General features: G+C 55.7%; 3 protein-coding genes across 3 annotated transcripts; 2 read left to right on the plus strand and 1 right to left on the minus strand.

Annotated features, from left to right (window-relative positions):
- The first annotated feature begins 1,143 nt into the window (after positions 1–1,143).
- Positions 1,144–10,737, plus strand: TAF6 (transcription initiation factor TFIID complex subunit TAF6). Its single transcript, XM_018782273.1, has 10 exons — positions 1,144–2,417; positions 3,329–3,436; positions 4,063–4,827; positions 5,514–5,607; positions 6,220–6,293; positions 6,898–6,993; positions 7,203–7,580; positions 8,245–8,439; positions 8,936–9,047; positions 9,573–10,737. The coding sequence occupies exons 1-10, from the start codon at positions 2,136–2,138 to the stop codon at positions 10,037–10,039; spliced, it is 2,571 nt and encodes an 856-aa protein (XP_018638526.1). The 5' UTR covers positions 1,144–2,135; the 3' UTR covers positions 10,040–10,737.
- TGME49_295400 (hypothetical protein) lies at positions 10,377–17,178 on the minus strand. The gene is made up of 5 exons (XM_018782272.1): positions 15,030–17,178; positions 14,478–14,707; positions 12,528–14,060; positions 11,795–12,022; positions 10,377–11,465 (listed from the first exon to the last, which is right to left on the minus strand). The coding sequence occupies exons 1-5, from the start codon at positions 15,337–15,339 to the stop codon at positions 11,436–11,438; spliced, it is 2,331 nt and encodes a 776-aa protein (XP_018638525.1). The 5' UTR covers positions 15,340–17,178; the 3' UTR covers positions 10,377–11,435.
- Positions 17,179–18,635: 1,457 nt separating this feature from the next.
- On the plus strand, positions 18,636–20,744 carry TGME49_295390 (hypothetical protein; the record flags this gene model as incomplete). Its single annotated transcript, XM_018782271.1, has 3 exons — positions 18,636–19,113; positions 19,359–19,876; positions 20,634–20,744. The coding sequence occupies 3 exons, from the start codon at positions 18,636–18,638 to the stop codon at positions 20,742–20,744; spliced, it is 1,107 nt and encodes a 368-aa protein (XP_018638524.1).
- Positions 20,745–21,719: the final 975 nt, after the last annotated feature.

Consider the following 21,719-nt stretch of genomic DNA (forward strand, 5'->3'; position numbering starts at 1 on the left):
ACATACTTTGGCCAGAATACCGAGTTCTTTGCCTCGAGGTTCGTACTGTCCACTAGTGGAACAGCGCTCCGTACAAAAACGCCACGAAGACCACGCTCTGCCGGCCCAAGTGATCAGCCATTCCCCGACTGCATTTCTGTGAATCGTTACCAAAAACACAGACTCCTTGTGCCAGCTCGTATGGTTGACGCTGAGAGGCAAATGCTGTCTCTTGGTCGAGAGCGTGTTCCCCCGGCTTCAGGTGAAGCTATACGTGAATCCGAACTGCCGAGCAGCCGTGTGGACTGCGACCTGTTTCTGCATGTATCGTATCCCCTTTCCCCGTGAATCTGCGTTCAGGGTGTACGCGACACGTGATCCAAACGCAGACTCCGCAAATTCGATCTGGTGGTTCTGGTCGGCACAATTCAGCGTTGGTTGACTCATCTTCGGTGAGCTCGAAAAAACTTGTATCTCCTATCTTCTACACATTCTCCCGGATCAGTTCTACGCTTATGCTGAGCCGGCAGACCGCGTTCGTTATTGAGAGAACGGCACCCGAACCGCCAACGTGGATGGGTACAAAGAAGTTGCCGTGTCTGCTGTACACAAATCTGGCAGGAACTTAACAAACAAAGTCCCAGAACTGACTGTACAACACAGACGAAAGAGCCCTCTGGCGAAGAGATTCACCGTTTGGAGACGTCAGTCGGTTTCCAGAGAAGGAAGCCAGCAAGCTGGAGCTACGAAACCTCATCCTTCCAAATCGTTCCTCTTCTGCAAGGTGAAGCCGTGTGCCTCAAGAACGGCATCAACACACCCGGAGATCCTCCTGTTCCGAACTCCCGACGGAAATGTGGAGGCGTCGCGCCTCTCCTTCCAGTCCATTGACAGAAACCGGCGTCCCCATAGACCCAAATCTCCTCTTTGGGGCAATCTCTTCTGTGAATCTGAGGAAAAACGCACTTTTTTACTTACGCGCCGTGAGACCGGACTAGCCGCCAAGAGAGACCGCGGCGCAAAGGAGGCCTGCGCGTGCATGCATTCTTTCTCAGTCTCGCTGAAGCTGCAGAAACCGTGTCCTCCGTTTGTACGCCCGCTGGATTTCCTCCCCTCTGCCTTTTCTTCTGGACTCCCAGAGAAATCTCTTTCTCCCTGTCTTCAGTTGCGGGAGGCGGCGCTAGTGTGTTGACCTCTCTCTGCCTCTCCTTCTGTCTCTGAACTGCTCCCGGCCACCGGCTTCTTGCTCTCTGCAGCCATTTCGCCTTTTCTTTTCCGCGTTTGTCATTTTATCACGCGCGCGGCGGCTGTCTGGGCCAGACGCTCTCCACTTTCTCTCTGAACCGCTTCCCGCCTGTGTCTCATCTCCTTGCCCCCTCCGGCGCAAGGGGCTCTGTCCTTCAGCTGCTTGTCGGTTTGAAACTTCTGTGGCGTTTTTCCAGGGCGAATTTTCATCGAGGGAGTCGAAACCGAGGAGGCGCTAACTGGAAACCGTGCATCGAGAGAATCCTCTGCATGCGCCTCGGAGTGTGCAGATGCCTCTGTGTTGTGGCATCCTCAGACTTGTTCCTTCGGCTGGCCCCGCGACCGTCTGCCAGTCAAATCGAGTCGACAGAGACCGTTCAGTTCTTCTAGAAGCTGAATTTGTCACCATATGAAGTCCTCTGTGTCTGCTGTACACCGCTCCCCACTCTAGGCGCAAAACGGAACGCTACGCCACGAACGAAGTCGTGTGATACACAAACGTCCACCTTCATTTTTCTCCCCGACAGATGTTCCGCGACGCAAGGATCCTAGAATGATCGCCCCAGTCGGCGTCCCGGCCGCCTGATCTCTTCTTTCCGTCTCTTTCTTCTGTCTCTCTTTCTTCTCTCTCTCTTTCTCCTCGCCTCTCTGTCTCTTTCTTCTCTTGTCTCTATGTCGCTTTCTTCTCCATTCTCTGTCTCCTGCTTCGGTCTGTCCATCGCGCAGCGCTCCACTCTTCTCTCATCCCGCCAGTCTCTTTCCCCTGCGATTCGCTCGCAGTCTTCATCTGGAGCCCAGAGAGAGCACTGAGACGGCGCCTACGCGCAAAGGCCGTCCTCTTCGTCTTTGTGCGCGCCTCCGCTTCTGTCCGTTCTGGGTCTGCCGTCTCCTCTACCCCCTGCAGCCTCACCATGGCTGTCTCGGCGGCAGGTCCGGCGTCGCCGTCGAGGCAGAGGCCTGGCGTTTCTTCTCTCGCGACGTCGTCGCTTATGGCCGTTCATGTACTGAGCATCGCGCGCACCCACGGCTACTGCAGTGTCTCGCGCGGCGAAGGAGGACCCCGACCTCTTCCTTGGGGAGATCGACGAGAGAGGGGAGACAAGCTCGAGCTTCTTCTGTCTCTGCAGGAGACTCTCGTTTCGCCTGCGGCGGCCAAAGTCATCGGATCCATGGTGCAGTTTCGTCTTGTTCAGGTAAGCGGAGACGCGGCGCTTTTTCGAACAGAAACTCAGTCGTCGTCGGTCAGTTGGGTTTAGGGGAGGAGAGGTGAGAAGCGAGTGGAGCGCAGGAGCGAAAACGGTGTGATTCTGTCTATACCGGGCAGGCGCTGTCTCTCCCAGGTTTCCTCTGTATCGAATCATCTTTCCATCTTCGGAGCTGCAGCGCTCCCCTGTGTCTCGCACAAACCACGAATGCCGCTCGATTGGCCGGAGGTCCTTCAGAAAAGCAGCTTTTGCATGCGCTGGCGGCCCTCCTCCACGTAGAGAAAGAGAAGGAGCAGCGAAGAGTCGGGGCGTTTGCGTTGTGGAACGAATTGGGTGTCACACAGAACACAGGCAGTGAAGGCTCTTGGAAATCCGCGAATCAGGTTCTGCACAAGAGACCAGCAATGCAGCCAAAGTCTGAAGTCAGACTTGAAACGTATCTGCATAAGAGGAGTCTCCGAGGTTGCAAGCAGGGAAGGAAACAGACGACCAGCGTGAGGTCGAGGTGACGCAGGACGTCCTCAGCAGTATTGGAGGTGCCCCTGGAGACTTGGAGACAGGGAGACAGGGAGAGCTTGCAAAAGTGATTGACATTGCTGTTGTTGAAGAGGGAGAGCAACGGGAGAAAACAGAGGGTTTGCTTGATTTCCCTGCTGCGTTCCGCTCATCCGGAGCTTCGTTCTCTCGCACCGCTGCTCTTTCTCTCCACTTCTCGTCTTGCGCGCGGACGCGAAAGCTCGAGGGAACTCCCATCCCTCTGCGACGACTTCTCCCTCGTTTTGCCCTCTCCTCGAAGGCCGGGGTGAGGGGAAAAGAATAGCCTGTCTCCGTGTCTTCACGGCCTCCTCTGTTTGCCTGTCGATTTTTTCGCCTTTCCTGGTTTTTCTCGCTGCATGCAGCTGATCAAGACGGCGAAGAAACTGATGCAGCAGAGCGTCCGTGTTGCACAGGAGGGAGTTCTGACAGTCGGCGACGTTCACGAAGCGATGAGCATGCTCAAGATGCCCGTAAGCTCGAAGGCAAAGAAAACGAAGCGTCGGGGAGAGAAAGAACTCCGACACCGAAAGAGAAAATTCGAGAAAGAAAGGAGAGCGACACAAGAGAGAGACGAAGAGAGAGGGTGAGAACGAAAGGAGGAAAGCGAGAGATGAGAGAAACAGAAAAGAATGGAGAGGGAGAGAAGGATCGATAAGAGAGACATTGGCAAGCAAAGAAGGAGCTGAGGAAGGAGGTCAAGAGAAGGAGAGAAGAACGGTAAAAAGAAGCGAAAGAGAGAAGAAAGGTATAGAAGCAAAAGAGAGAAGAAAGGTATAGAAGCAAAAGAGAGAAGAAGAGTACAGAATAGAAAGAGACAGAAGAGCAAAGAAGAGAAAGAGAGGAGAGCGGCGTGTAGAAGGGGCATCGGCAGCAGGCAGACGAAGAACTGTGGCGACTGTGAACAACAGCGAGTAGAGAGATGGGTATTCCATGTCGCACTCTGGAGGGATCTCGGAAAGGAGGCAGAGCGATCCGCGACATCCGAAATCCAGAGAAAGGGTGTTTGCGGAACGAACCAGATCTGCGGTCGTCTCTCCACTTTTGGGCTCCGCTGCATCGCTTGACGTTTTTTCTTTTTCTGTCTGTTGTGATGCAGCCTCTTCTCTCCTACAGCGGTCCGAGTACGTACCGCTTCGTTACCTCTCCGCAGGCTGGCGGCTTGAGAGAAAACCTCCACCTGATTCGTCGAGAAACGCTTCGTCCTTTCGAGGGTCCCAGTGCACTCTGTTTCTCTTCGTCACCACCTTCTGCAGTGGACTCGGCGACGGAGGCTTCAGCATCTGCGAGCGCGGCGGCGACGGTCGAAGGGATGCATGCGTTTTCGCGGCAGAGCGGAGAGAAGGCTGTGGGGTTTTCCCCTGTGGGTGCATCGAGTTCGTCTCGTTTAATCAACTTGATCTACGCAGATCTGAAGCTGCCGGCGCCGCGCGACGAAGCGCTCGCCATTCACTGGATGGCAGTCGCTGGAAGCATCCCGCGCATCCCTCAGAACGTCTTCGTCTCGTCTCCGCGAGACGCGCGGAGGCCGAGAAAGGCCGAGGAAGGCGAGAATCCACACGCGTCGCTGGCCCTGCAGCTCTTCGAGGCCGAGAGGAAACGCGCGAAGCGCCGCCGCAGCGCAGGCGATAAGCGACCTGACCGAGGCGGAGAAGAAGACGGAGACAGACGTGAAGAGCGGCTGTGGGGACGCACCGGAGAAAGGAAGACACGAGTCACTTTCTCGCGGGGAGACGAGGGAGACGACAGCTCAGAAAGAAGCTCGGAAGAAAGCGCAGAGGAGACAGAACGCATGCCTGCGACCTGGCCCTTGCGCCTCGAGAGAATCCTTGTCGCACCGCGGCTGTGTCATGCTCTTGGAAAAGTACGCAAAACTCTCTCTGCAACATCTCAGGTTCTCACAAGGACCTCTGGGTACTCTCTAGGGTCCTCTACTCATCTGGAGGCTTAAAATCGGATTTCCACAGATCTTCACCAGTGCAAGCGCACTGTGACTGAGACATGTATACGTATACGTACCTATACGTATACATTCGTCTATTTTACATCAATATCCTCTTCATATTTATACACGCATACATACATATATATATATATATATATATGCATGTGTCCTGTGTGGAGGAGCGGTATCGTTGTTATATAAATGCACACAGTGAGGGGAGCACAGTTCTCGCCGGCCCGCCCGGTGAGAGCCTCATGAGAGTTGTCTGCGTATGCGTCGGGTTCGACGCGCGTGAGTTTTTTCGACTCGCGAGTTTCCATCAAATTGGAAGCCGGCGCGTCTTTCTTCTTTGTCTCGCTGCCTCTTCCTGTCGACTTTGTCGACCTACTTGACGTATCTCCTTTCTTCGTTCCTTCTCTGTCAAGGGGGTCCTTTTCTTGCCTTCCTGACTTCACTGTAACGACACTCGTACTTGTGTTTCTATCTCCATTCGTTCTCGAGGAACGTGTGCGTTTCGACGGCACTGGCGCGCGGGGATTTCTCTGGGCTTCGTTTTTCATTTTCTGAATGCGGAAGTGGATCGAGTCTCTGCTTCCACTCTGCAGGAGCACCAGCAGTTCCTTCAAGCCGTACGCGACACCCTGCAGGCTGCGGTGGAGGAGAAGCACGGCGTCGACTACGAGCGAAATTTACGCAAAAGTGCGTCCGATGTCGGCTGTCGATAAGGAAACGAAAAACCATCTGCATGTCAAACTTTTCCTTTTCGTTCCAGACAGGCTGTCGTTCTGGATGCCTCTGTGCGCGTGTCTTCGTAGAAAAATCTCCACAGAGCCGCGCTGCTTCTCTCTGTTTGTCTCCAACCACCTCCTCACTGTGTGCCTGTGTGTCTCTTTACGCAACTCGACTCGTCGAGCGATGCGCTTTCATGCCGAGGCAGCGCTTCTTCGCCTGCAACTTCGTGCATTGATATGCTTGCCTATCTATCTCTATGTACCAATATATATACATATATATATATATATATATATATATATATATGTACTTATATATACATATATATACAGATATATGTATGTATGTATGTACATGCATATGCACACATGATCATACATTTTGAACAGTTAGAGATGAATATCTGTACTCTTCATCTGGAGTCGCCCGCGGTCGATAAAAAATCTTCGTTTCTCTGGCGGAGTTTTTCGTCGACTGAAGCTCTTTTGTGTGTCGGTTTGAGGTCGCGAACGCCGCGTCTGCCCATTTTTTCTACATTTCTTTTCGTCGGAAAACGAAACGTTCTTTGGTTCTTTGCAGTGCTGAAAATCGTCAGTTCGATCCCAGGACTCGAACAACTCCTCCCGTGCTTGGCGCGCTTCTTTGCTGTCGAGGTACGTTTCGCCTTATAGACGGGCAGATCCGTGGGCATGCAGTGTGCAGCTCAGATGCCGCTCTCGAGCCGTGCTGAGATCGCGTCGCAACGGAATATCAAAGAATCACAAGAACGCAACCACACTGGCGGCTTCCGCATGCATGGCTCTGTCGTTTTCGGCTGTGGGCAGACGCTTCCGTGGTGCCTGGCGTCTCCGGAAAGGAAAACGAGTATGCTTAGATCTCGATGTGTACACCTTTAGCTCCTCGCCAAATCTTCTTCGTCTGCATGCATGCAGCCGTCGACATGTGCACAACTTTTGATGCCACTCAAGTATGTGACCGTGTGATCTGTACGCGTACCACTATGGTTCAATATATACATATATATATATATATATATATGTGTATATTTTATGGGTGTTTCTTATGTGTCTGTAGGGGTGAGTGAGGTGCGCAGGGGCGCTCTGCAGCCTGCTCGTTGATAGCCTTGCCGTCCACGTTGTCGTTAGTCATGTAGGGTGTCTGCAGGCGTGCAGACATTCCACTTAGATAAGTTGACGCTTTTTTTTCCTTTCTGCATGCGCTGTCTTCTTCACGTTTTTTTTGGCTGCCTGCGTCCAGCTGGGAGCTTGTCTGCACTTGCCCCATCGTGCGACTCCGCTCCTGCGTCTCGCGGAAGCGATCCTAGCGAACCATCATCTTCCCCTCCACAGTCACGTAAGCGAGACGCGAAACATGAGAGAGCGCTGCTGCCGGTATGCGGTTCTCTCTGCACTTTTTTTCTCGGCTTCCCCTTTTCCTCCGCGTTGTTCTCTCTGTCTTCTCTCTCTCGTTTTTCCTGTTTGTTCGACTCTTGCGCTTCTTTTCGATTTGCCTCCTGACTGCTGACTCGCACGCGACCCTGCGTCTGGCGTTGTGCGGTGCAGGTTCACCAGTTTCTGTTGCCTCTGCTGGAGTGTCTGTTGCGGCCGCTGCCTCTGGCGGCGAGTCCGAATGCGGCGCTTCTGCCGTTCACCCCTCAGCAGCTCGAGTTGCGGCGTAAAGCTGCGTACTTGCTCGGAGCTTTTCTGTGTCGGGCGCGCGCGCAGCGAGAGCAGATGGAGAGCGTGGAAGCCGCCGTTCTTCTGCAGCTCAAACGTCACCTTCTGCATCCTCAGAGCAGCCTGGAGACCGTCCTCGGCGCGGTCTGGGGCATCCTTGCCCTAGGACGACCTGCGACGCTTCTGCTGCTGCTCCCCGTCCTCCCTCTGCTACTCCACACTCTGGAACGCGCTCGCAGTTTCGGCGAACTGGAAGTAGTCGCTGTAAGGAGACAACCGCAGCTTCCTCTTTTGCGGCGTTACGTAAATGACTCTTCACTTGGTGGCTTCTTTGTAACGGGTTGACGCAACTGCGATCAGACGGGCGGTCGTTCGTGAAGGCACCTTCCACACCGAAGCAAGAAACGCAAAGCTTTCGCTGCTCCGCCATCGCGGACCTGCGAGTTCAACTGTGTCGAACGGCCCAGTCGAGGCGATAGTTACGGTGGAAAATGCAATCGACTTGCACCGCGCTCAACACAGACGCGTCGATCCGTTCGGTGCCTCTCGACGTCTCGAGACGCTCTCTCTGTGTAGGGCAACGACCGACCAGAGAAGCGCCGCACCTGTTTCTCCAACGGCCTCTGCTTGGCAGATCCGTTGTGCAAGCTGCCGGCGACGGCGGCATGTGCGCGGTGGCTTTTCAGGAAAATGTTTGCGAGACACATACTGGAATTCGGTATTGCCGGATTGAAACTTGGGGAACGAGAGGTGACTGCTCTCCGCGTTGCGAGGTTCGAGGCAGCGCTTGGTGTTTGTGCGTCTCTACGTCGCGTGAGCGTCCTCGCGTCTGTTTCCTCTCTTGACAAGGACGTCTGCCCAGTTGAAACAACCGCGTTTTCTTCGCTGTCTCAGATCGCTTCTCCGCTGCGAGCTTTTTTACGTGCAGACATCTGCAGCTCGCCGGCTAGCCACGCAACGAGACGAGAGACAGGCCAGTGCCGCAGCGGACCGGGCGGACCCTTCCGGCGTCTTTGCTGGACCTTGTTCTCTGAAAAGCGCCGATGCGTCTGCGCTGCAGCAGCAGCAGAGTCTCGCCGCGTTGCGCATGCTCCTCATCGACACTCTGCTGCAGACACTGCTGGTGAGAACCTCTTCTCGAAACAGACTTCGAGGCAGGCGGAAACTTCGCATGCAGAGTTTTCGTATCGAACAGGCATAGCCCAAGTGTGTGGACGCTTGCACAGAGGCGAGGAGGTGCTCTCCTGCGAGACGTCGCTGCCTGCGGCTCTCGCGACGCTGAGAAGTTCTGCGAGTTCGACTTTTCTGCCCTGTCCGAAGGAGGCGACTTAAGATCCACCATCGGGAGAGACGAGGCTGCGAGGGGGTCGATTCGCGCGCAACTCGGGGATGTTTCTCGCTGCTGCGCAAGCGTTTCTCGTCGAGGGTGGTTAGTTTCTTTTCTCGCTTGTCGTCTGGCTCTCCTCAGTGGCAGAGATTCTTTTCATCAACGCTGCCTCTGTTTATGAGAGAAGCGAGAGGGTGTGACTCTCAGTGTCGCTTCGTGCTTCATCACCCGTTCACTTCGTGTTTCTCTTGAGTCGACCTCTCCCATACGAGAAATGGCTTTTTGTTCGCAGAGTTGCGTCTACGAGGAGCTCAGTCTGCAACTGACTGCCGCGACTACGGGGTCCGCAGCCTTCCTGCTGCCTGGCGAGGGCACAGCGAAGTCTCTGGGCGTCTCTGCTTCAGGTGCGTCTTTTGCCGTACACCAAAGAGACAGGAAAGAAGAGGAAAAACAGAAAACACTCGGCTGCTTCCAGAGCGACAGGGGAGAAAAGAAACGGGAGCGAGGGGGTGGCTGCAGCGTGCAATCTGTGAGGGTAAACAGAAGTAGGACTCAAGATGGAATGATCCGGACACTCAGGCGTAGGCGATCCAGACCGGCTCTGAAAACGGCGAGATCAAAAGGAGAACAATTCGACGCTGTGCCTGCCAGTAATCAGAAAAATTGAAAATTTTTTAAACGAAAAAGACGCGAACAACGCCCTTGTGTCTCTGGGGGCTGCCCACCCCCTGGACGGAGCACCTACGCACTTCGAGGATCATCAGTCGACCGCGCCCCCTTTCATTCATTTGAACTCGAACGCGGAATGCGCTGTGTTTTCGTTCTTGACCTTCCTGTCTTTGCGTTCTTTTCGAGAGTCTTTCCTCCACATCTTCGGGACTCCCTCGCTCCGACACTGCTGCGCCTTGTGCCTTCTGCGTTCCCTTCAGCTCTTCTTCAACTCATGCAAGTGCTCTACGACGACTCTCGCTCTCTCAGCGACTCGTACACCCCAGTCGTGGCTGCGGCTTTCCAGCGTGCATGCGCAGCTCCGCGCTTGGCACGGCCTGCCCCGCCCGCGTCGCCCTGCCTCCCAGAAGCTCCGGAGACCGCAGCTGGAGCACCCTGGGAACCTGAAAGAAAGCTTCCCCTGTCCTCGCTCTCTTCTTCTTCGTCTTTGCCTTCTTCTCTGGAGAGAAAGGAAGTTGGTGAGTTCGTCGTCAACTGTGTCCTTCCGTCGCTGCATGCAATGGAGGCGTCGCTCGACGCGCAAAGGAGCGGTGGGAGGGCCGCGGGGCCTCGCGAGGCAGGCGAGAGAGAAGGCCGGCAAAAAACGGGGGAGACAAAACGTCTCCACGAACGTATTGACAGGGATCTGACTCGAGACGCCAGCTACTTGCTGACGTGGAGCATTTGAAGCGTTTGGTTCAAACTGCATGTGTGTCGCACCGAGCATGCAGACGCGCAGACGCGCAGTTCAGTCGCTCTCAAAAAGTTGTTTCGACGAAAAACCTGTCCCCGCAGAGTCTCGGAGCTCTGCAGCGTTCGCGAGTGTGAACAGCAAACGCAGGAATGGGGTGCTTTAGAGGGAAGGAGACGAAGCAGTACCCTGTGTGTGAGAGTGGATAACGAAGGCAGAGAGAACTAGAGAACGCTTAGGCAAGACAGAAGCGAGGACGCAGTCACGTCGCGCGTGAGGGGCTTCTGAGCGGCCAGAGAGAACTCGGTCAGCTCCACATTTCCAAGTCTTGACTCTCTTAAATTCTCACTTTTTTTTTCACCACATATAAACCGAAACATCGCGCTGTTTGCACGGAAACGGAGACCCTCAGGTGGTGGACATACAGGAGACACGGACACTGGAGACGCTTGGATTTCTGTGAAGGCCTTGCATGCGCTGCCCCGACAAAAAGCTAAAAACGGTCCCAGAAACGCGTTGTGGGAGCACACAAGACACTTGCAGACAGAACCGAGAGGCAACCTTCCCTTTAGTAACCGTTGTCGCGGAAAAAGGACGAGCTCGTTGTCACTTTAGCGTCTCCTGAAATGCCAGCTTCTTCCCTCCCCTTCTCCGCACCACTCAGCCGCCCGACATCCGCAGGGGCACGCGTCTGTTCAGCCACAGCGTTGCGCGCAGCTGTGAAAAACGTCAAAACGTCCTCTAAGACTCTCTGCAGTTTCTCTCAACAAAGAAACGAGCATTTCGCTCCAGGTGCTCTTGCTGCAGAAGGTCCGCCACCACCCTCACTGGACGTCTACATAGAGCTCAACGGGTCACACACCAAACACCGTTTTGGGAAGTGTAAAGCCTCGGTTCTCGAGTTCTCCTTCGCATGCGTCCGAAGCGCTTCTCATTCGCAGGCGCTCGTCTTCTGCACTGAACCATCTGTTTCCTTTCTCTCCCTTCACGGAGAGACCTGGGCGACACCCCTGTCTCCTTTCGGTGTCTCTCCTTCACCGGATGAAGGGAGAGCTCCTGTCTCCTCTCTCTGTGGTCTCTCGTCCGCGAGACGCGCCGCCTCGCAGAGGCCTTCACTGTCTTCCGCGGCTGCTCACAGTTGAAAAAAAGAGAAGTCGACGAACACATTGACAGCAGAGGGGGGCGTCGGCGTGAGATCGATGTCGTCGTCGCTGCGTGCAGCACCCGCTAAATCTCTTTTTCTTTCTTCTGAAGGAACTTCGAGATCTCTTCTCTCTTCGCGAAGGACAAGCACGAAGCCGCAGGGGAGCCGCAAGAAAGCCTGCACTGCTCTGTTGAAACGCGAGAGTCGTCGCGAACGGAAGGTCTGCGGGCCGGGTCTCTCCCGAGCTGCTCACATGATGGAGCACCCGCGCCGCTTCTTCTGAAGGAAGAACCAAAGCGCCAAGTCACGATTGCGAAAGCCGGGGATTCAGAAGAATCGAGACGAGAGAAACACCCACCAAATCACCGTGTATCCACTCGCTCGGGCGATGTCTTTCAGGGAAACGCAGAGAAAGGCGCGAGAGCGCGCGCGACACCGTGGCGCCTCTGCTGCCTTCCCAACGCCTTGGTCTCGTCACGGCCCGCGCATGACGCGAAGAAGGGTGATCTCTCGCGTCTCCGAGACGCTTGACGTTCTCACCTCAGACAGAGATACCCACTGCGTCCTCTCCCCTCCCTTCTGCTTCCTCCTCCTCCTCCTTTGCTCACCTTTTTAGTTCTTCTGTTTCTCCAGAGGCTGCTCAGACCGCGACTGCCATCCGCAACGCACTCTTCTTCTCCCGGAACTTCCGTCGATGCGCCATCGTCGCGGCCGCCGCCTCTGCGTACATGCAACGGCGCCGAAGACTCCATCCCCACAACGCCCTGCTGCGCCGCGCCGCTGGACGCGGCAGACGCAGTCCAGTGTCTCTCGCGAGAGGCAGACGCCGCGCGCGCCTGCAGCGAAACGACCAGAAGAGAGAAGCTGAGAGAAAAACGTAAAGGGCGCGAAGGGGGGACGAACGAGGGAGGAAGCGAAGAGAGGGAAGAGAGCGGAAACGAACTGGACGAGGAGCGAGCAAGAAGCAAAGAAAAAAGCAAAGAGAGGACGGCCGGAGGAGACGAAAATCAAACGAGTATAGGGAGGAGGAAGTAGATGACGAGCGAAGAGGAGGAAAAGACAGGAAAGGAGAGAAAAGCAGAGAAAATCATAGACGACAGAGAGGCGAGGTGCATACGACATCAGAGAGTCAGATTGCGATGAAGAACAACTGCCATATCTGACTTTGTAGATTCCAGAACAAGTCACGACAGGTGCCAGAGTCTCCCACAACCGAAGTCCTAATCTTCCTCGCTCGTCTCCTTTCACGATCTCTCCCTTGACTTCCCTTGACCCTTTCGTTCTCCCTCGCTTTTCTTTATTGCTTTCCTTTCTTGCTTTCCTTTCTCGCCTTTCCCTCACCTGTCGTTCTTCTTCTTCCTGGAGTCTGAGGGCGAGACGGAAGTCGTCTTCTTCTCTTTGGCTGCTGTAGCAGCTGTACGGGTCACGAGATGCACACTCACGCTTCTCTCTCTCGTCTCTCCTCTCCCTGTGGCCGGAAGTTCCTCCCAGCAGTCCAGCTGTGTGTCTCTCTTGTTCTCGCTCTCTGTCCCCGGCTTTCGCTCGTCCTCGTTCTCTTTCTCGCGCCCTCGCTCTTTCGCTCTCTCGCCTTCTCTCAGACTCGTCTCTGAACTGTTCGTCGCAGTAGACGTTGTCTCCCCAGACGTCCACCATGCGCTCCCATACTGCGTCGCCACCCGCGTGCAGGAAAGAGGAATCCGTGGCGAGGCCGTAGAGCGACGAGCCGCGTCTGACGACGGTGAGGAAATGGTTGTTCCTGAACAGAACCGCCGGCGCGAGTTCCTCCAGGACTGCTTCTCTCCGACAACAGGAGGCACAGCAGCACCGCCCGCTCGCTTCCTTCGCCTCACGCTTGGCTTGCACAGACAAAGGCGGAGAAGAAGAAAGGCCATTTGGAAGCGAAGAAGAAGAGTTGCCATTTGGAAGCGAAGACGAAGAGTTGCCATTTGGAAGCGAAGACGGGGGAGACGAGGATGTGTGACAGACACACTGGCACTTGGAACTGCAGACGTTTCGTTCTTTGGCCATTTTCGGAACCTCTACAGTCGCGCCTGCTGCGAGAGGTTGAGCGTCGTCGAAACAGCTGCAGGGCGAAGAAAGCAGGCGGAGACCGCGTTCAGTGAGCTGAGAGGAAGTGGAGGAGAGGAACGAAGACAGCAGCTCGCCTTCCCTCAGAAAACGCTCCACTTCCGAGGACTCGAGGCGGTCGATGAGGTCAACCGTCTCTTGTGTGGGTTGTGAAGGTGCCCCAGCCGCTTCGGAATTTTTTTTCGCGAGAACAGAGTCCTTGAAGTCCTTGCACTCCACAGACTCTTCCCCGCCACCAACTGTGCCGCCTCGCTGCGTCATCTCCACCAGCTCTGTCGCCGCCGACGCGCCCTCGGCCGCCGCCTGCTGCAAGAGGATTTCGTGCTCTTGTCGGCGCCGCAGTGCGTCCATCAAGTCGTTGAACGCAACGCATCTCTCCACGAGTGTGTTGTACGAGAACTCCGACAGGAAACATGCTTCACAGGCACACCGCGGTCTCTCTCCTCCCTGAAACCTGCCCTCTTCAGCAAGACAGGAGGAGGGAGAAGAAGGCGAGGCAGAAGAAGACGCAGAAGAGGGAGCAGCTTGAGCAGCGACGGGGGGGAGATCTGAAGGCGGAGTTGCACAAGACAGAGAGGTCGGAGGAGAGGGCAGAGCGCGTCGCTCTTCGAAGACACGAGGAGCAACTCTGTGGGAAGGGGGAAGGTCGGGGACCCAGCCATGAAGAAGGCGAACGCCGAACAAGTCGAAGAGAGAAATGCCTGCAGTGTACTCGAAGGCCGAGGGCGAGCGAAACGAGCAGTTCACATCCAAACCTGACCGGAGCTGCGGGAGGAGGTCCAGAACCTACGCATAGCATGCAAAGAAGAGAGGAAGAGAACAAAGAGGAAGGCGACAGAAGAGGAGAGATGAACAGAAGGCCGGACTGGAGGGCAAGCGAAAACATGCAACAGAAGAGAAGCGCGCGAAGCAGAGTCACGACAGGAACGCCAGGAGAGACAAACGAGACGGGTGGGGAGAGCAACGCGGTTCCCTTCCGACGGAACGCAAAAGGCAAAGGAAGAAAAGAAAGTAGATGGGAGGGAAGAGGAAAAAGACGAAGCAGACGCGAGAGAGACACGGAGACGAGTAAGAAACAAACACGACATAGAGGGAAGCAGAACAGGAGAAACCATCAGACTCCACTTCGTTGCCTCCGCAAGACTCTCCTGTCTCGGGACTCTCCGTTTTTCCATCTGGGCGCGTGTCTCCCCGTTAGCTCACTTCTTGTAGGTGGTACTGATAGACAGCAGCGGCGGAGCCTCCACTGCGGAGTCTTCGGCCGTGGACTTGGAGCAGGACGGCGGCGAGTTGCTCGATCAGTCGGCTCCCACTCACTGTGCATGCAGGTTCTCTTTCTCTCCCTGTGCATGCAGGTTCTGTTTCAGACGCGGCTCGGCTACGCGCCGCTGCGGGGTCGAGCAGCGGCAGGGCCTCTTGGAGCGAGAGGCGCCCTGAGAAAAGGCACCATCCAGAAACGCAGGTGGAAGAAGGAGAGAAAGAGAACGACAGACAGAGAGAAGGCGAAAGAGCGGAAGAAAGAGGAAAAGAAGGAGGGGAAAAGGAGAACCACGAGGAGGGAGCGAGAGCAGAGACGGAGAGACACAGAAAAGAGAGGCCGACCAGGGGACATCGAAGGCGAAGAGACCGCGAAACAAAGCGAATGAGAAAACGAAACAGCGACCAGATAGATGAGATGCAAGCCTCAGCAACGCGGGAGAAACAGGGACCTACGGAGACAGGCTGACTGCCGACATCCCTTCACTCGTGTCTCACCAGTCAGGAGGAGGACGTTGGCGAGAGCGATCAGCGGGCATGGGCCGTTTCTGTTCTGAAGAACGACGCATGTATCGAGATCGAGGAACTTCACTTTCTTCAGGAAGTAGTTGTCGTCGGCATCTCCTTCACTGTCCGGCTTCCTCGCCTCTCTCTCGGCACTCCGTACAGATCCCTCAGCTTGCCCATCGCGCTCTCGTGTCGAGGAAGGCGAAGAAGCAGAGAAGTCTGAGCTTCCGGGAGTGTGCTGCTGCGCATGCACTAGGCCCTCTCCCGGTGCAGGCAGAGGGCCGTCTTCTGAGGCATGCATTGCGGCTTCTTCCGGTGCAGGCAGAGGCGCGGCAGGAGGGAGAGGAGGCTGGCGAGAAGGCTTGAGGACCTCGCTGTCGAGAGACGACGAGACAGGAGCGTCCTTTTTTTCGCGGAGATCCGGAGGGGCAGCAGAGGCATGCGTCGGAACAGAAGTAAATCGAAAACTGCTCTGAGCAGAACAAGTTGAGGAAGGAGACAGTCGCAAGGGCGACGGGGCAGAGCCAGCAGAGGGGACAGGGTCGCCTCGGTGCGGAGGAGCAGAGGGTGCACGACGGAGGCGCGAGAGGGAAACCGTGGCAGGCGAGGCAGAAGGACGCTGGAGAGAAAAGCGAAACGGACGAGAAGACGGAGCGAAGGAGGGCGCACCCAGAGACACCAGAGAGGCAACAGCAGGTGACGGAGAAGCGAGCGGAGAAGGAGATCTGAAGAGAGCCGCGTCGGAGAAAGGAGAAACTGAGGCATCAGGGGCGAAGAGACGCGCCTGGAGTTCGTTCTGCGGAAACGAGGTCTCCTCTGGCTGCTTCTTTCCTAGGTCAAGGAAACAGAGCTTGGCCTGAAGTTGACCGCCGTCCTCAGCAACGCGCTTCTCTTGACTGTTCTCGGCGCAGACAACGCATGGGTTCACCCCAAGAGGAGACACAGGGAAAAGCCTCTCGCCAGCGCCACGCACGCAGTCGCCCTTCTCGAGCTCTTATGCGGGCAGACTCAGCTCCGTTGATGTCTCCTCCCTTCGGCAAAAATCCAGTTCAACAGGCGACTTCTTTCTCACAGTCCGTTCTCCTGTTCCCTCTGGCTTGCCGAGAAGAACGAGAGGAGCCGCCTCTGTGGCGTCAGTACGCCTGGCACGAGGCACCCAGGAAGCCAAAGGCACTCTCGTGGCATGCGCAGCCATGCTGCCTCCGAGTGGACATTCTAAAGCGTCCAGAAAGAAGTCTTTCTCGGGTGCAAGTGCAGGTAAACACACCGGCGGAGGGGTCGAGACAGAGCCGCGTCGCAAGGCATGGACACCCACTCAGTTCACTCCGGTCGCAAGGACCAGGTACAGCTGGGTCACCTCGACGCGCAGAACTTGCGCGAAAAAAAGAAAACAAACGACGGCGCTGACAAGTCTAGAACGCTGGAGAAGGGGAAGGGTGGCTCGAACACACACTCCTGAATCTGTATGTCTTCGGAGTCGATATGGGATTTCTCTGCATGTGCACATAGACGGCTGAGCCGTAGGATAGCAGCATAATCGAGATTTTGACTGACGAGGCAGCCTACGGCAGCATAAGGGAAAAACGCCGCGGGCGCATCGAGCGTGGGAAAGGGCTTGCGGGTTCTCGATAATAGCGTCTCGGTATCCTCGGAACGTCTGTTGTTCGGAAAAAAGTGCAGACAGCAGCGAACGCTGAGGAAGCGAAACACCACGGAGACCTCAGCAAGACAGGGACGGTGCGAGAGGCAACTGTGGACAGAAACCGACCGGGGAATAGACCCTGTCGCGTTCTTCAGTCGCTGCACCGCATCATGTCGGAAAACCACATGCTCGCCGTGCAAGTGCACGGATTTCCACACAAACTCAGGATTTCCAGCGAGTTCCAGTGTGTGCTGGACTCGCGGAGTAGTGGAGGTTCTGCTCGAAGCCGCGTGTCGAAAAAGGTGCCACGCGCTCTGAAGAAATCGCTGTGAAAAGGTTCCGAATCGGCAACTCGGTTTCGGCAGACATGCGTTCCCTGGTCGCCAGCCGGCACTCGTTCTGCACACTTTTTGAGTGCCGCGTTGCTTTTCGTGACCCACTTTTTGCCAGATTTTGTACGATTGCCGGACCGGACGGCTGGTGCGGTCTATATGGGAGGAAACGCACTCGAGGCTGCATGCGCGAGACGGTTTCCCGGGGCTTGGAGAACCGCGCGTGCGAGAGCCCCGGTCCCGCCTGCAGGTTTTTCCGCGTTTTGGTTGGAGACGTCCGAGAGAAAAGGCGAATCGACGCGAGCAGCAGAGACCCAGCAGACACCCGCCGATTTCCTGGAGAAATTCGCGGGGAAACCACCCAGATTCGCGCACGCAGTTGTACTCGCGTGGCAGACTCGACCGCCAAGCGAGACCCAGCTGGGCGATCCGGTGTATGTACAACCGACCGCCAGCGGGGCACGGCACAGAGGCTGAGCGACAGACCGTCAGAAGTTTCACAGAGCGTTTACGGCTTTGTCGCCGCTGAGAAAACGAGAGCTTCGCTGGAGACTCGCGGCTCGTCGCCTTCTCTCCAGCAGCGAGGCAGTTGCTTTTTCTTCCGGTTTTTGCCCCAGCCTCGCGAGGTCCTTGCTCGACCAGCCGAGCACCACCGCGTGCTGCAGCGCGTTGCGGGAGGACCGTGCTGCCACGAAAAGCCTCGAGCAACCTGGCGGGAGTCTTCCATTTTCCGTTGCTTCGACTTGCCTTGTAGACGAGTGGCTGAAGTTCGCGAGCCTCGCCTGATTCTGTCTTGCGCAGGGCGTGTTGGAGCAACGGGGCTTGCTCGCGGCACGTGAGAGCTGCTGCTGACAGCAGAGCGCGACTTCGCCTAGCGCCACGATTCACTGCAGCCTCGCAGCACACCAAGTTTTCTTTCCACTCTTCCCACTCCCATATCCCGAACCCGATCTGTTTCGTCTTCTGGCGGACAAAGCCCCGAGTCGGATTGTTTCGTCAGTACCTTCCTCTCCTGTAGGCATTTGCTCCGCATCGTCCAGCATCTCGAAGAATCGACGCTCTGTCGGTCCGGCTGTCTGCACGCCTTGGAGAGAAAGGTCTTTGAGAGCGCGCGTTTCCTCTCGATTCAAAGCCTTTCTTGAGAGAAAAACGGTATACCATGACCCTTGGCTTCCTTCAGGACCGGTGCCGCGACTTTCGAAGCCTGAGATTCGCCAGTCTACATCTGGTCGAACCCACCTGTAGTGGAGAAGACCATCGAGAAGCCGGCCTCTTCCCCTTTTTTCCTCTTGCCTCTTGTCCGTCTCCTGTTGTGCTTCTTTCTTTTGTATCGTATCCCGGAACCGAGCCGCGCTGTCCTCCGGCACTGGCTCTCAGGTTTCTTTTTTCCGGGCAACAGTTCCTTTGAAGAGACAAAGCAGCTTTCCACCGGCACAAGTCGTCGCGGACGTTCTTTTACAGCGACTCGTTGTCAAGCGACATTTCATCGGCACCCTTTCTCTGCGGACTTTCTGTGTCTGTTTGCAACTTCCAGGACCGCGTGTCTCCTCTTGTCTTCCCGTGTACGTCTCCCTGGTCTTCTGGTCAGTTCCCCCCTGTTCCGCCGCCTGCTCTTTTTCCGCGATGTCGCGCGCGTCTTCTGCGTCTGGGGGCGCTTCTTCGCCCCGACGCTCCTCCAGACCTGTCCGCGCCGCGTCTCCGCCGCGGCGTCTCGGGTGCTGGGCGCTGCTCTTCGGCCTCTGCGCGTTGCTCGCTGTCTCGTCTCCTGGATTTTATCCGTGCGTCTCCGCAGCTGCTGCGCGCGAGGCAGGCCAGGAACCGCGGCGTCTAGGGGCGTTCGTGAATCAGCTGATTCAGATGGGAACGCAGTTCGTGATGTATCCGGAGATGGCGAAGATGCTGCGGACGCAGGGTCAGACGCTGAAGTCGATCCTGAAGGGACCAGACACGCGGGACCTGAAGATTCAAGTCTACTTTGACCAGGCAGGCTGCGTGGTTGTGTTCGACACGATTGCCAACCAAGAGAACGGCGACAACACGGACCTCGGGCTGATCGACGCGCGATCGATCGAGGTGCTCTTCAGCTACGGGGAGCACGAGGGTGAGCTGCGGTACACGATGCGGCGCAGCGAGAGTGTGCAGGTCCTGAACTTTGCGCAGAAACACGTGCAGCGCTTCACGGTGCCGCGGGGGTGCGTGGGGACGAAGGACTCGTACTGGGAGGCGTATTGCCAGCAAGTCAAGGGTGTCTGCAACGTCGGCCGAATCGACGTCCACTTCAGTCGGCAGGGCCGCGAAGACGCCATGACGCTTGTGCCGATGCTTTCGCTGTCCACCTTCATCCAGCGTCGGATGGAGAACGAAGGCTGGAACTACTACCAGGTCTTGGACTGGTTCGACACACCCACCCCGCCACACAGCATGGTCTTCGACGCAGAGCGCTGCCTCATGCACTTCAGGTACAACTCTCACGACCCGGAACGCAGCGTCGTGTCTTGGCTGAAGAACCGCCAGGGTGTGCGTGTCGACGTGCGAGAGCTGAACGGAGAGATCGTCGCGATCAAGACGACGATCGTCAACGGTTGCGGCGCGGTCGACCTGCAGGACATCGAAGTCACGCAGAAGGCACTCGAGGACAACTCGTACAAAATTCTCGTCCACTTCCGACACGCAGACGCCCACCAAAACGTCTTCAACGACACCGTCGTCATCCCCAGACGCCCCGACATCCGCCCTGCTCAAGACTTCGACTATTACAACGACGACCAGCTCGAATTCAGCGACTTCTTCCCCAAACACCCCGTCTCCAACCTCGGCGTCCTAGGCAGACTCCGCATGGACTAGACAGTGAACTTCGCACACGCGTGTGAGTCGAACCGCTCAACAATGCATCCCTCTCCAGTCACATATACACATATGCATGCAGAGCCCTATGCATAGTCAGATATACAGGTTTGCGGGTGTTTAAAGCATGTAGATACGTCTTTAATGTTACTCCGATACATATATATATATATATATATATTTGTATATATGTGTGTATATATATGCATGTTTGCACGCATAGACAGCGATATATATATATATATATATATATGTACGTAGTAGAGGTGTGTGGTACGCCGATGTGGCCGGAGAACTGTAAGCGTCTGTGAGTTTGCTTGCGCTTTCTGAGAGCAGTCCTGGTCTCCATTGTGTGTTTTTCTTTCCCCAGAAGAACGGGTCGGGCGAGACGTTTTCTGTATCAGAGTCGTCATGCGGATTCCCTGCTTTCTCAGAAGCGCTGGCCTCTTCTTTAACTCCCTTTCCACGGTGAAGGCAAGCAGTGGTGAGGCGTACGGTCGTCTCTTCGCCGGTGCGCGCGTGTCTCCAACTCCGCCTGGGCGCGGCGCATCCCTTGGAGGAGCGACGAGACGCAAGCGAAGGAGGAAGCCGGAGAGGTCAAAGCCGCTCGAGGCGCTGAGAAAGAGATGCACTTATCGAGTCGCGGCTTGCCTCCGGAAGTAGTCGACCTAGACTAGACCTTCCCGTGGATGTCTCGGTACGCATGCGTGGAGGACATGTTCCTTGAGCGGCTGAGGCTCTGTGCGAGCCCCCCGCGGGTTGTTGCCTTTTTTGCAGGATCGCCTTCATCTCCTTTTCCTTGTTCAGTCGTTCAAACGCCGAAGCAGAGGGGGGGGGCGACCCAGGAAAGCAACGTGGTGGACGCGAGCAGCAGAGAAAGCACTGTAGTAGGACCCACACCACGCGTAGGCTGCGGCGCCAGACCTCCACAGAGAGAGCAGTTCACGAAGCGAAAAAGCTGCGATAGATTTTCTCGAGATTGACGTTCAGCGGCTACCCCCGTAGGGCGCGCACCACCGCGATCCCCAACGTGAAATGAGGTATACGGTGTCGTCGGATACGGAAGTCAAGCCAACTCGTTGGCGTCTCTGACGCAGTCCACTGGGGTGGTGGCGACCGCGGGGATGGGGGTCAAGAGACGCTTTCGTGAAAGATAACGTTTTCGACAAGAGGCGAGCAGGTATCAGACGTAGCCGGGAAGATGCAGCGGAGAGCAAGGGCGAAGGGAACCGAGTGAAGAAAAGAGAAGTAGAAGCCAGAAACGCTCTGACTGCACGCGCAAAGTGGCGTCACCATCTTCGCGCATCTCTCAAAATGCTGAAAGTGACAGGTAGAGCCAGACGGCCATTTCAGAGAGATATGGCGTACGCGTGACCAAGAGAAATACGCAACATGTAAAATTCACACATACTGACATATATATATATATATATAATATATATATATATATATATATATATATATGTACATGTATGTGTGTATGTGTATGTGGGGATCTGTATATGCGTGAATATGAAATCCATGAAATATATATCTATATATATGTAGATATTTACATATATGTGTATATGCGTATAGATACATTTATGCATTTACAGATGTATGAGAAGAAAGAACATTCTCGACTTCAGGAGAGTGGTGTTGGGAGAGGGGGGGGCGGTGGATCTGAGAGGGTCGCAGTTCGTCTATCCTCTAATTTTATTTTGCGAGGAAAAACGGTTCCGCTTGATTTCTGCTTTCTTTGAACTGCCGCCGTTCGGTCGTTGCTCCGCTCGCTGGCGAGGCTCGGCATTCGGGACGAGGGTCTTCTTCTCTTTTAGCGTTCGAGCTGCGTCGCTAGACAGAGTCTGCTCGCTTCTTCTT

The sequence above is a fragment of the Toxoplasma gondii genome, chromosome Ia, assembly GCF_000006565.2.
Source record: "Toxoplasma gondii ME49 chromosome Ia, whole genome shotgun sequence".
NCBI lineage: Eukaryota > Apicomplexa > Conoidasida > Eucoccidiorida > Sarcocystidae > Toxoplasma > Toxoplasma gondii.

What these genes read in the sequence shown, in the direction of transcription:
- TAF6 (XM_018782273.1), top strand. Translation starts at nt 2,136, where the DNA reads ATGGCTGTCTCGGCGGCAGGTCCGGCGTCGCCGTCGAGGCAGAGGCCT. An exon ending in TGAGCATGCTCAAGATGCCC is followed by an intron (nt 3,437 to 4,062) that starts GTAAGCTCGAAG and finishes GTTGTGATGCAG; the next exon opens with CCTCTTCTCTCCTACAGCGG. An exon ending in ATCTTCCCCTCCACAGTCAC is followed by an intron (nt 6,994 to 7,202) that starts GTAAGCGAGACG and finishes TGTGCGGTGCAG; the next exon opens with GTTCACCAGTTTCTGTTGCC.
- TGME49_295400 (XM_018782272.1), bottom strand. Translation starts at nt 15,339, where the DNA reads ATGCATGCCTCAGAAGACGGCCCTCTGCCTGCACCGGGAGAGGGCCTA. An exon ending in CAACGTCCTCCTCCTGACTG is followed by an intron (nt 14,708 to 15,029) that starts GTGAGACACGAG and finishes GCCTTTTCTCAG; the next exon opens with GGCGCCTCTCGCTCCAAGAG. An exon ending in AGGAAGAAGAAGAACGACAG is followed by an intron (nt 12,023 to 12,527) that starts GTGAGGGAAAGG and finishes GTTTCGCTGCAG; the next exon opens with GCGCGCGCGGCGTCTGCCTC.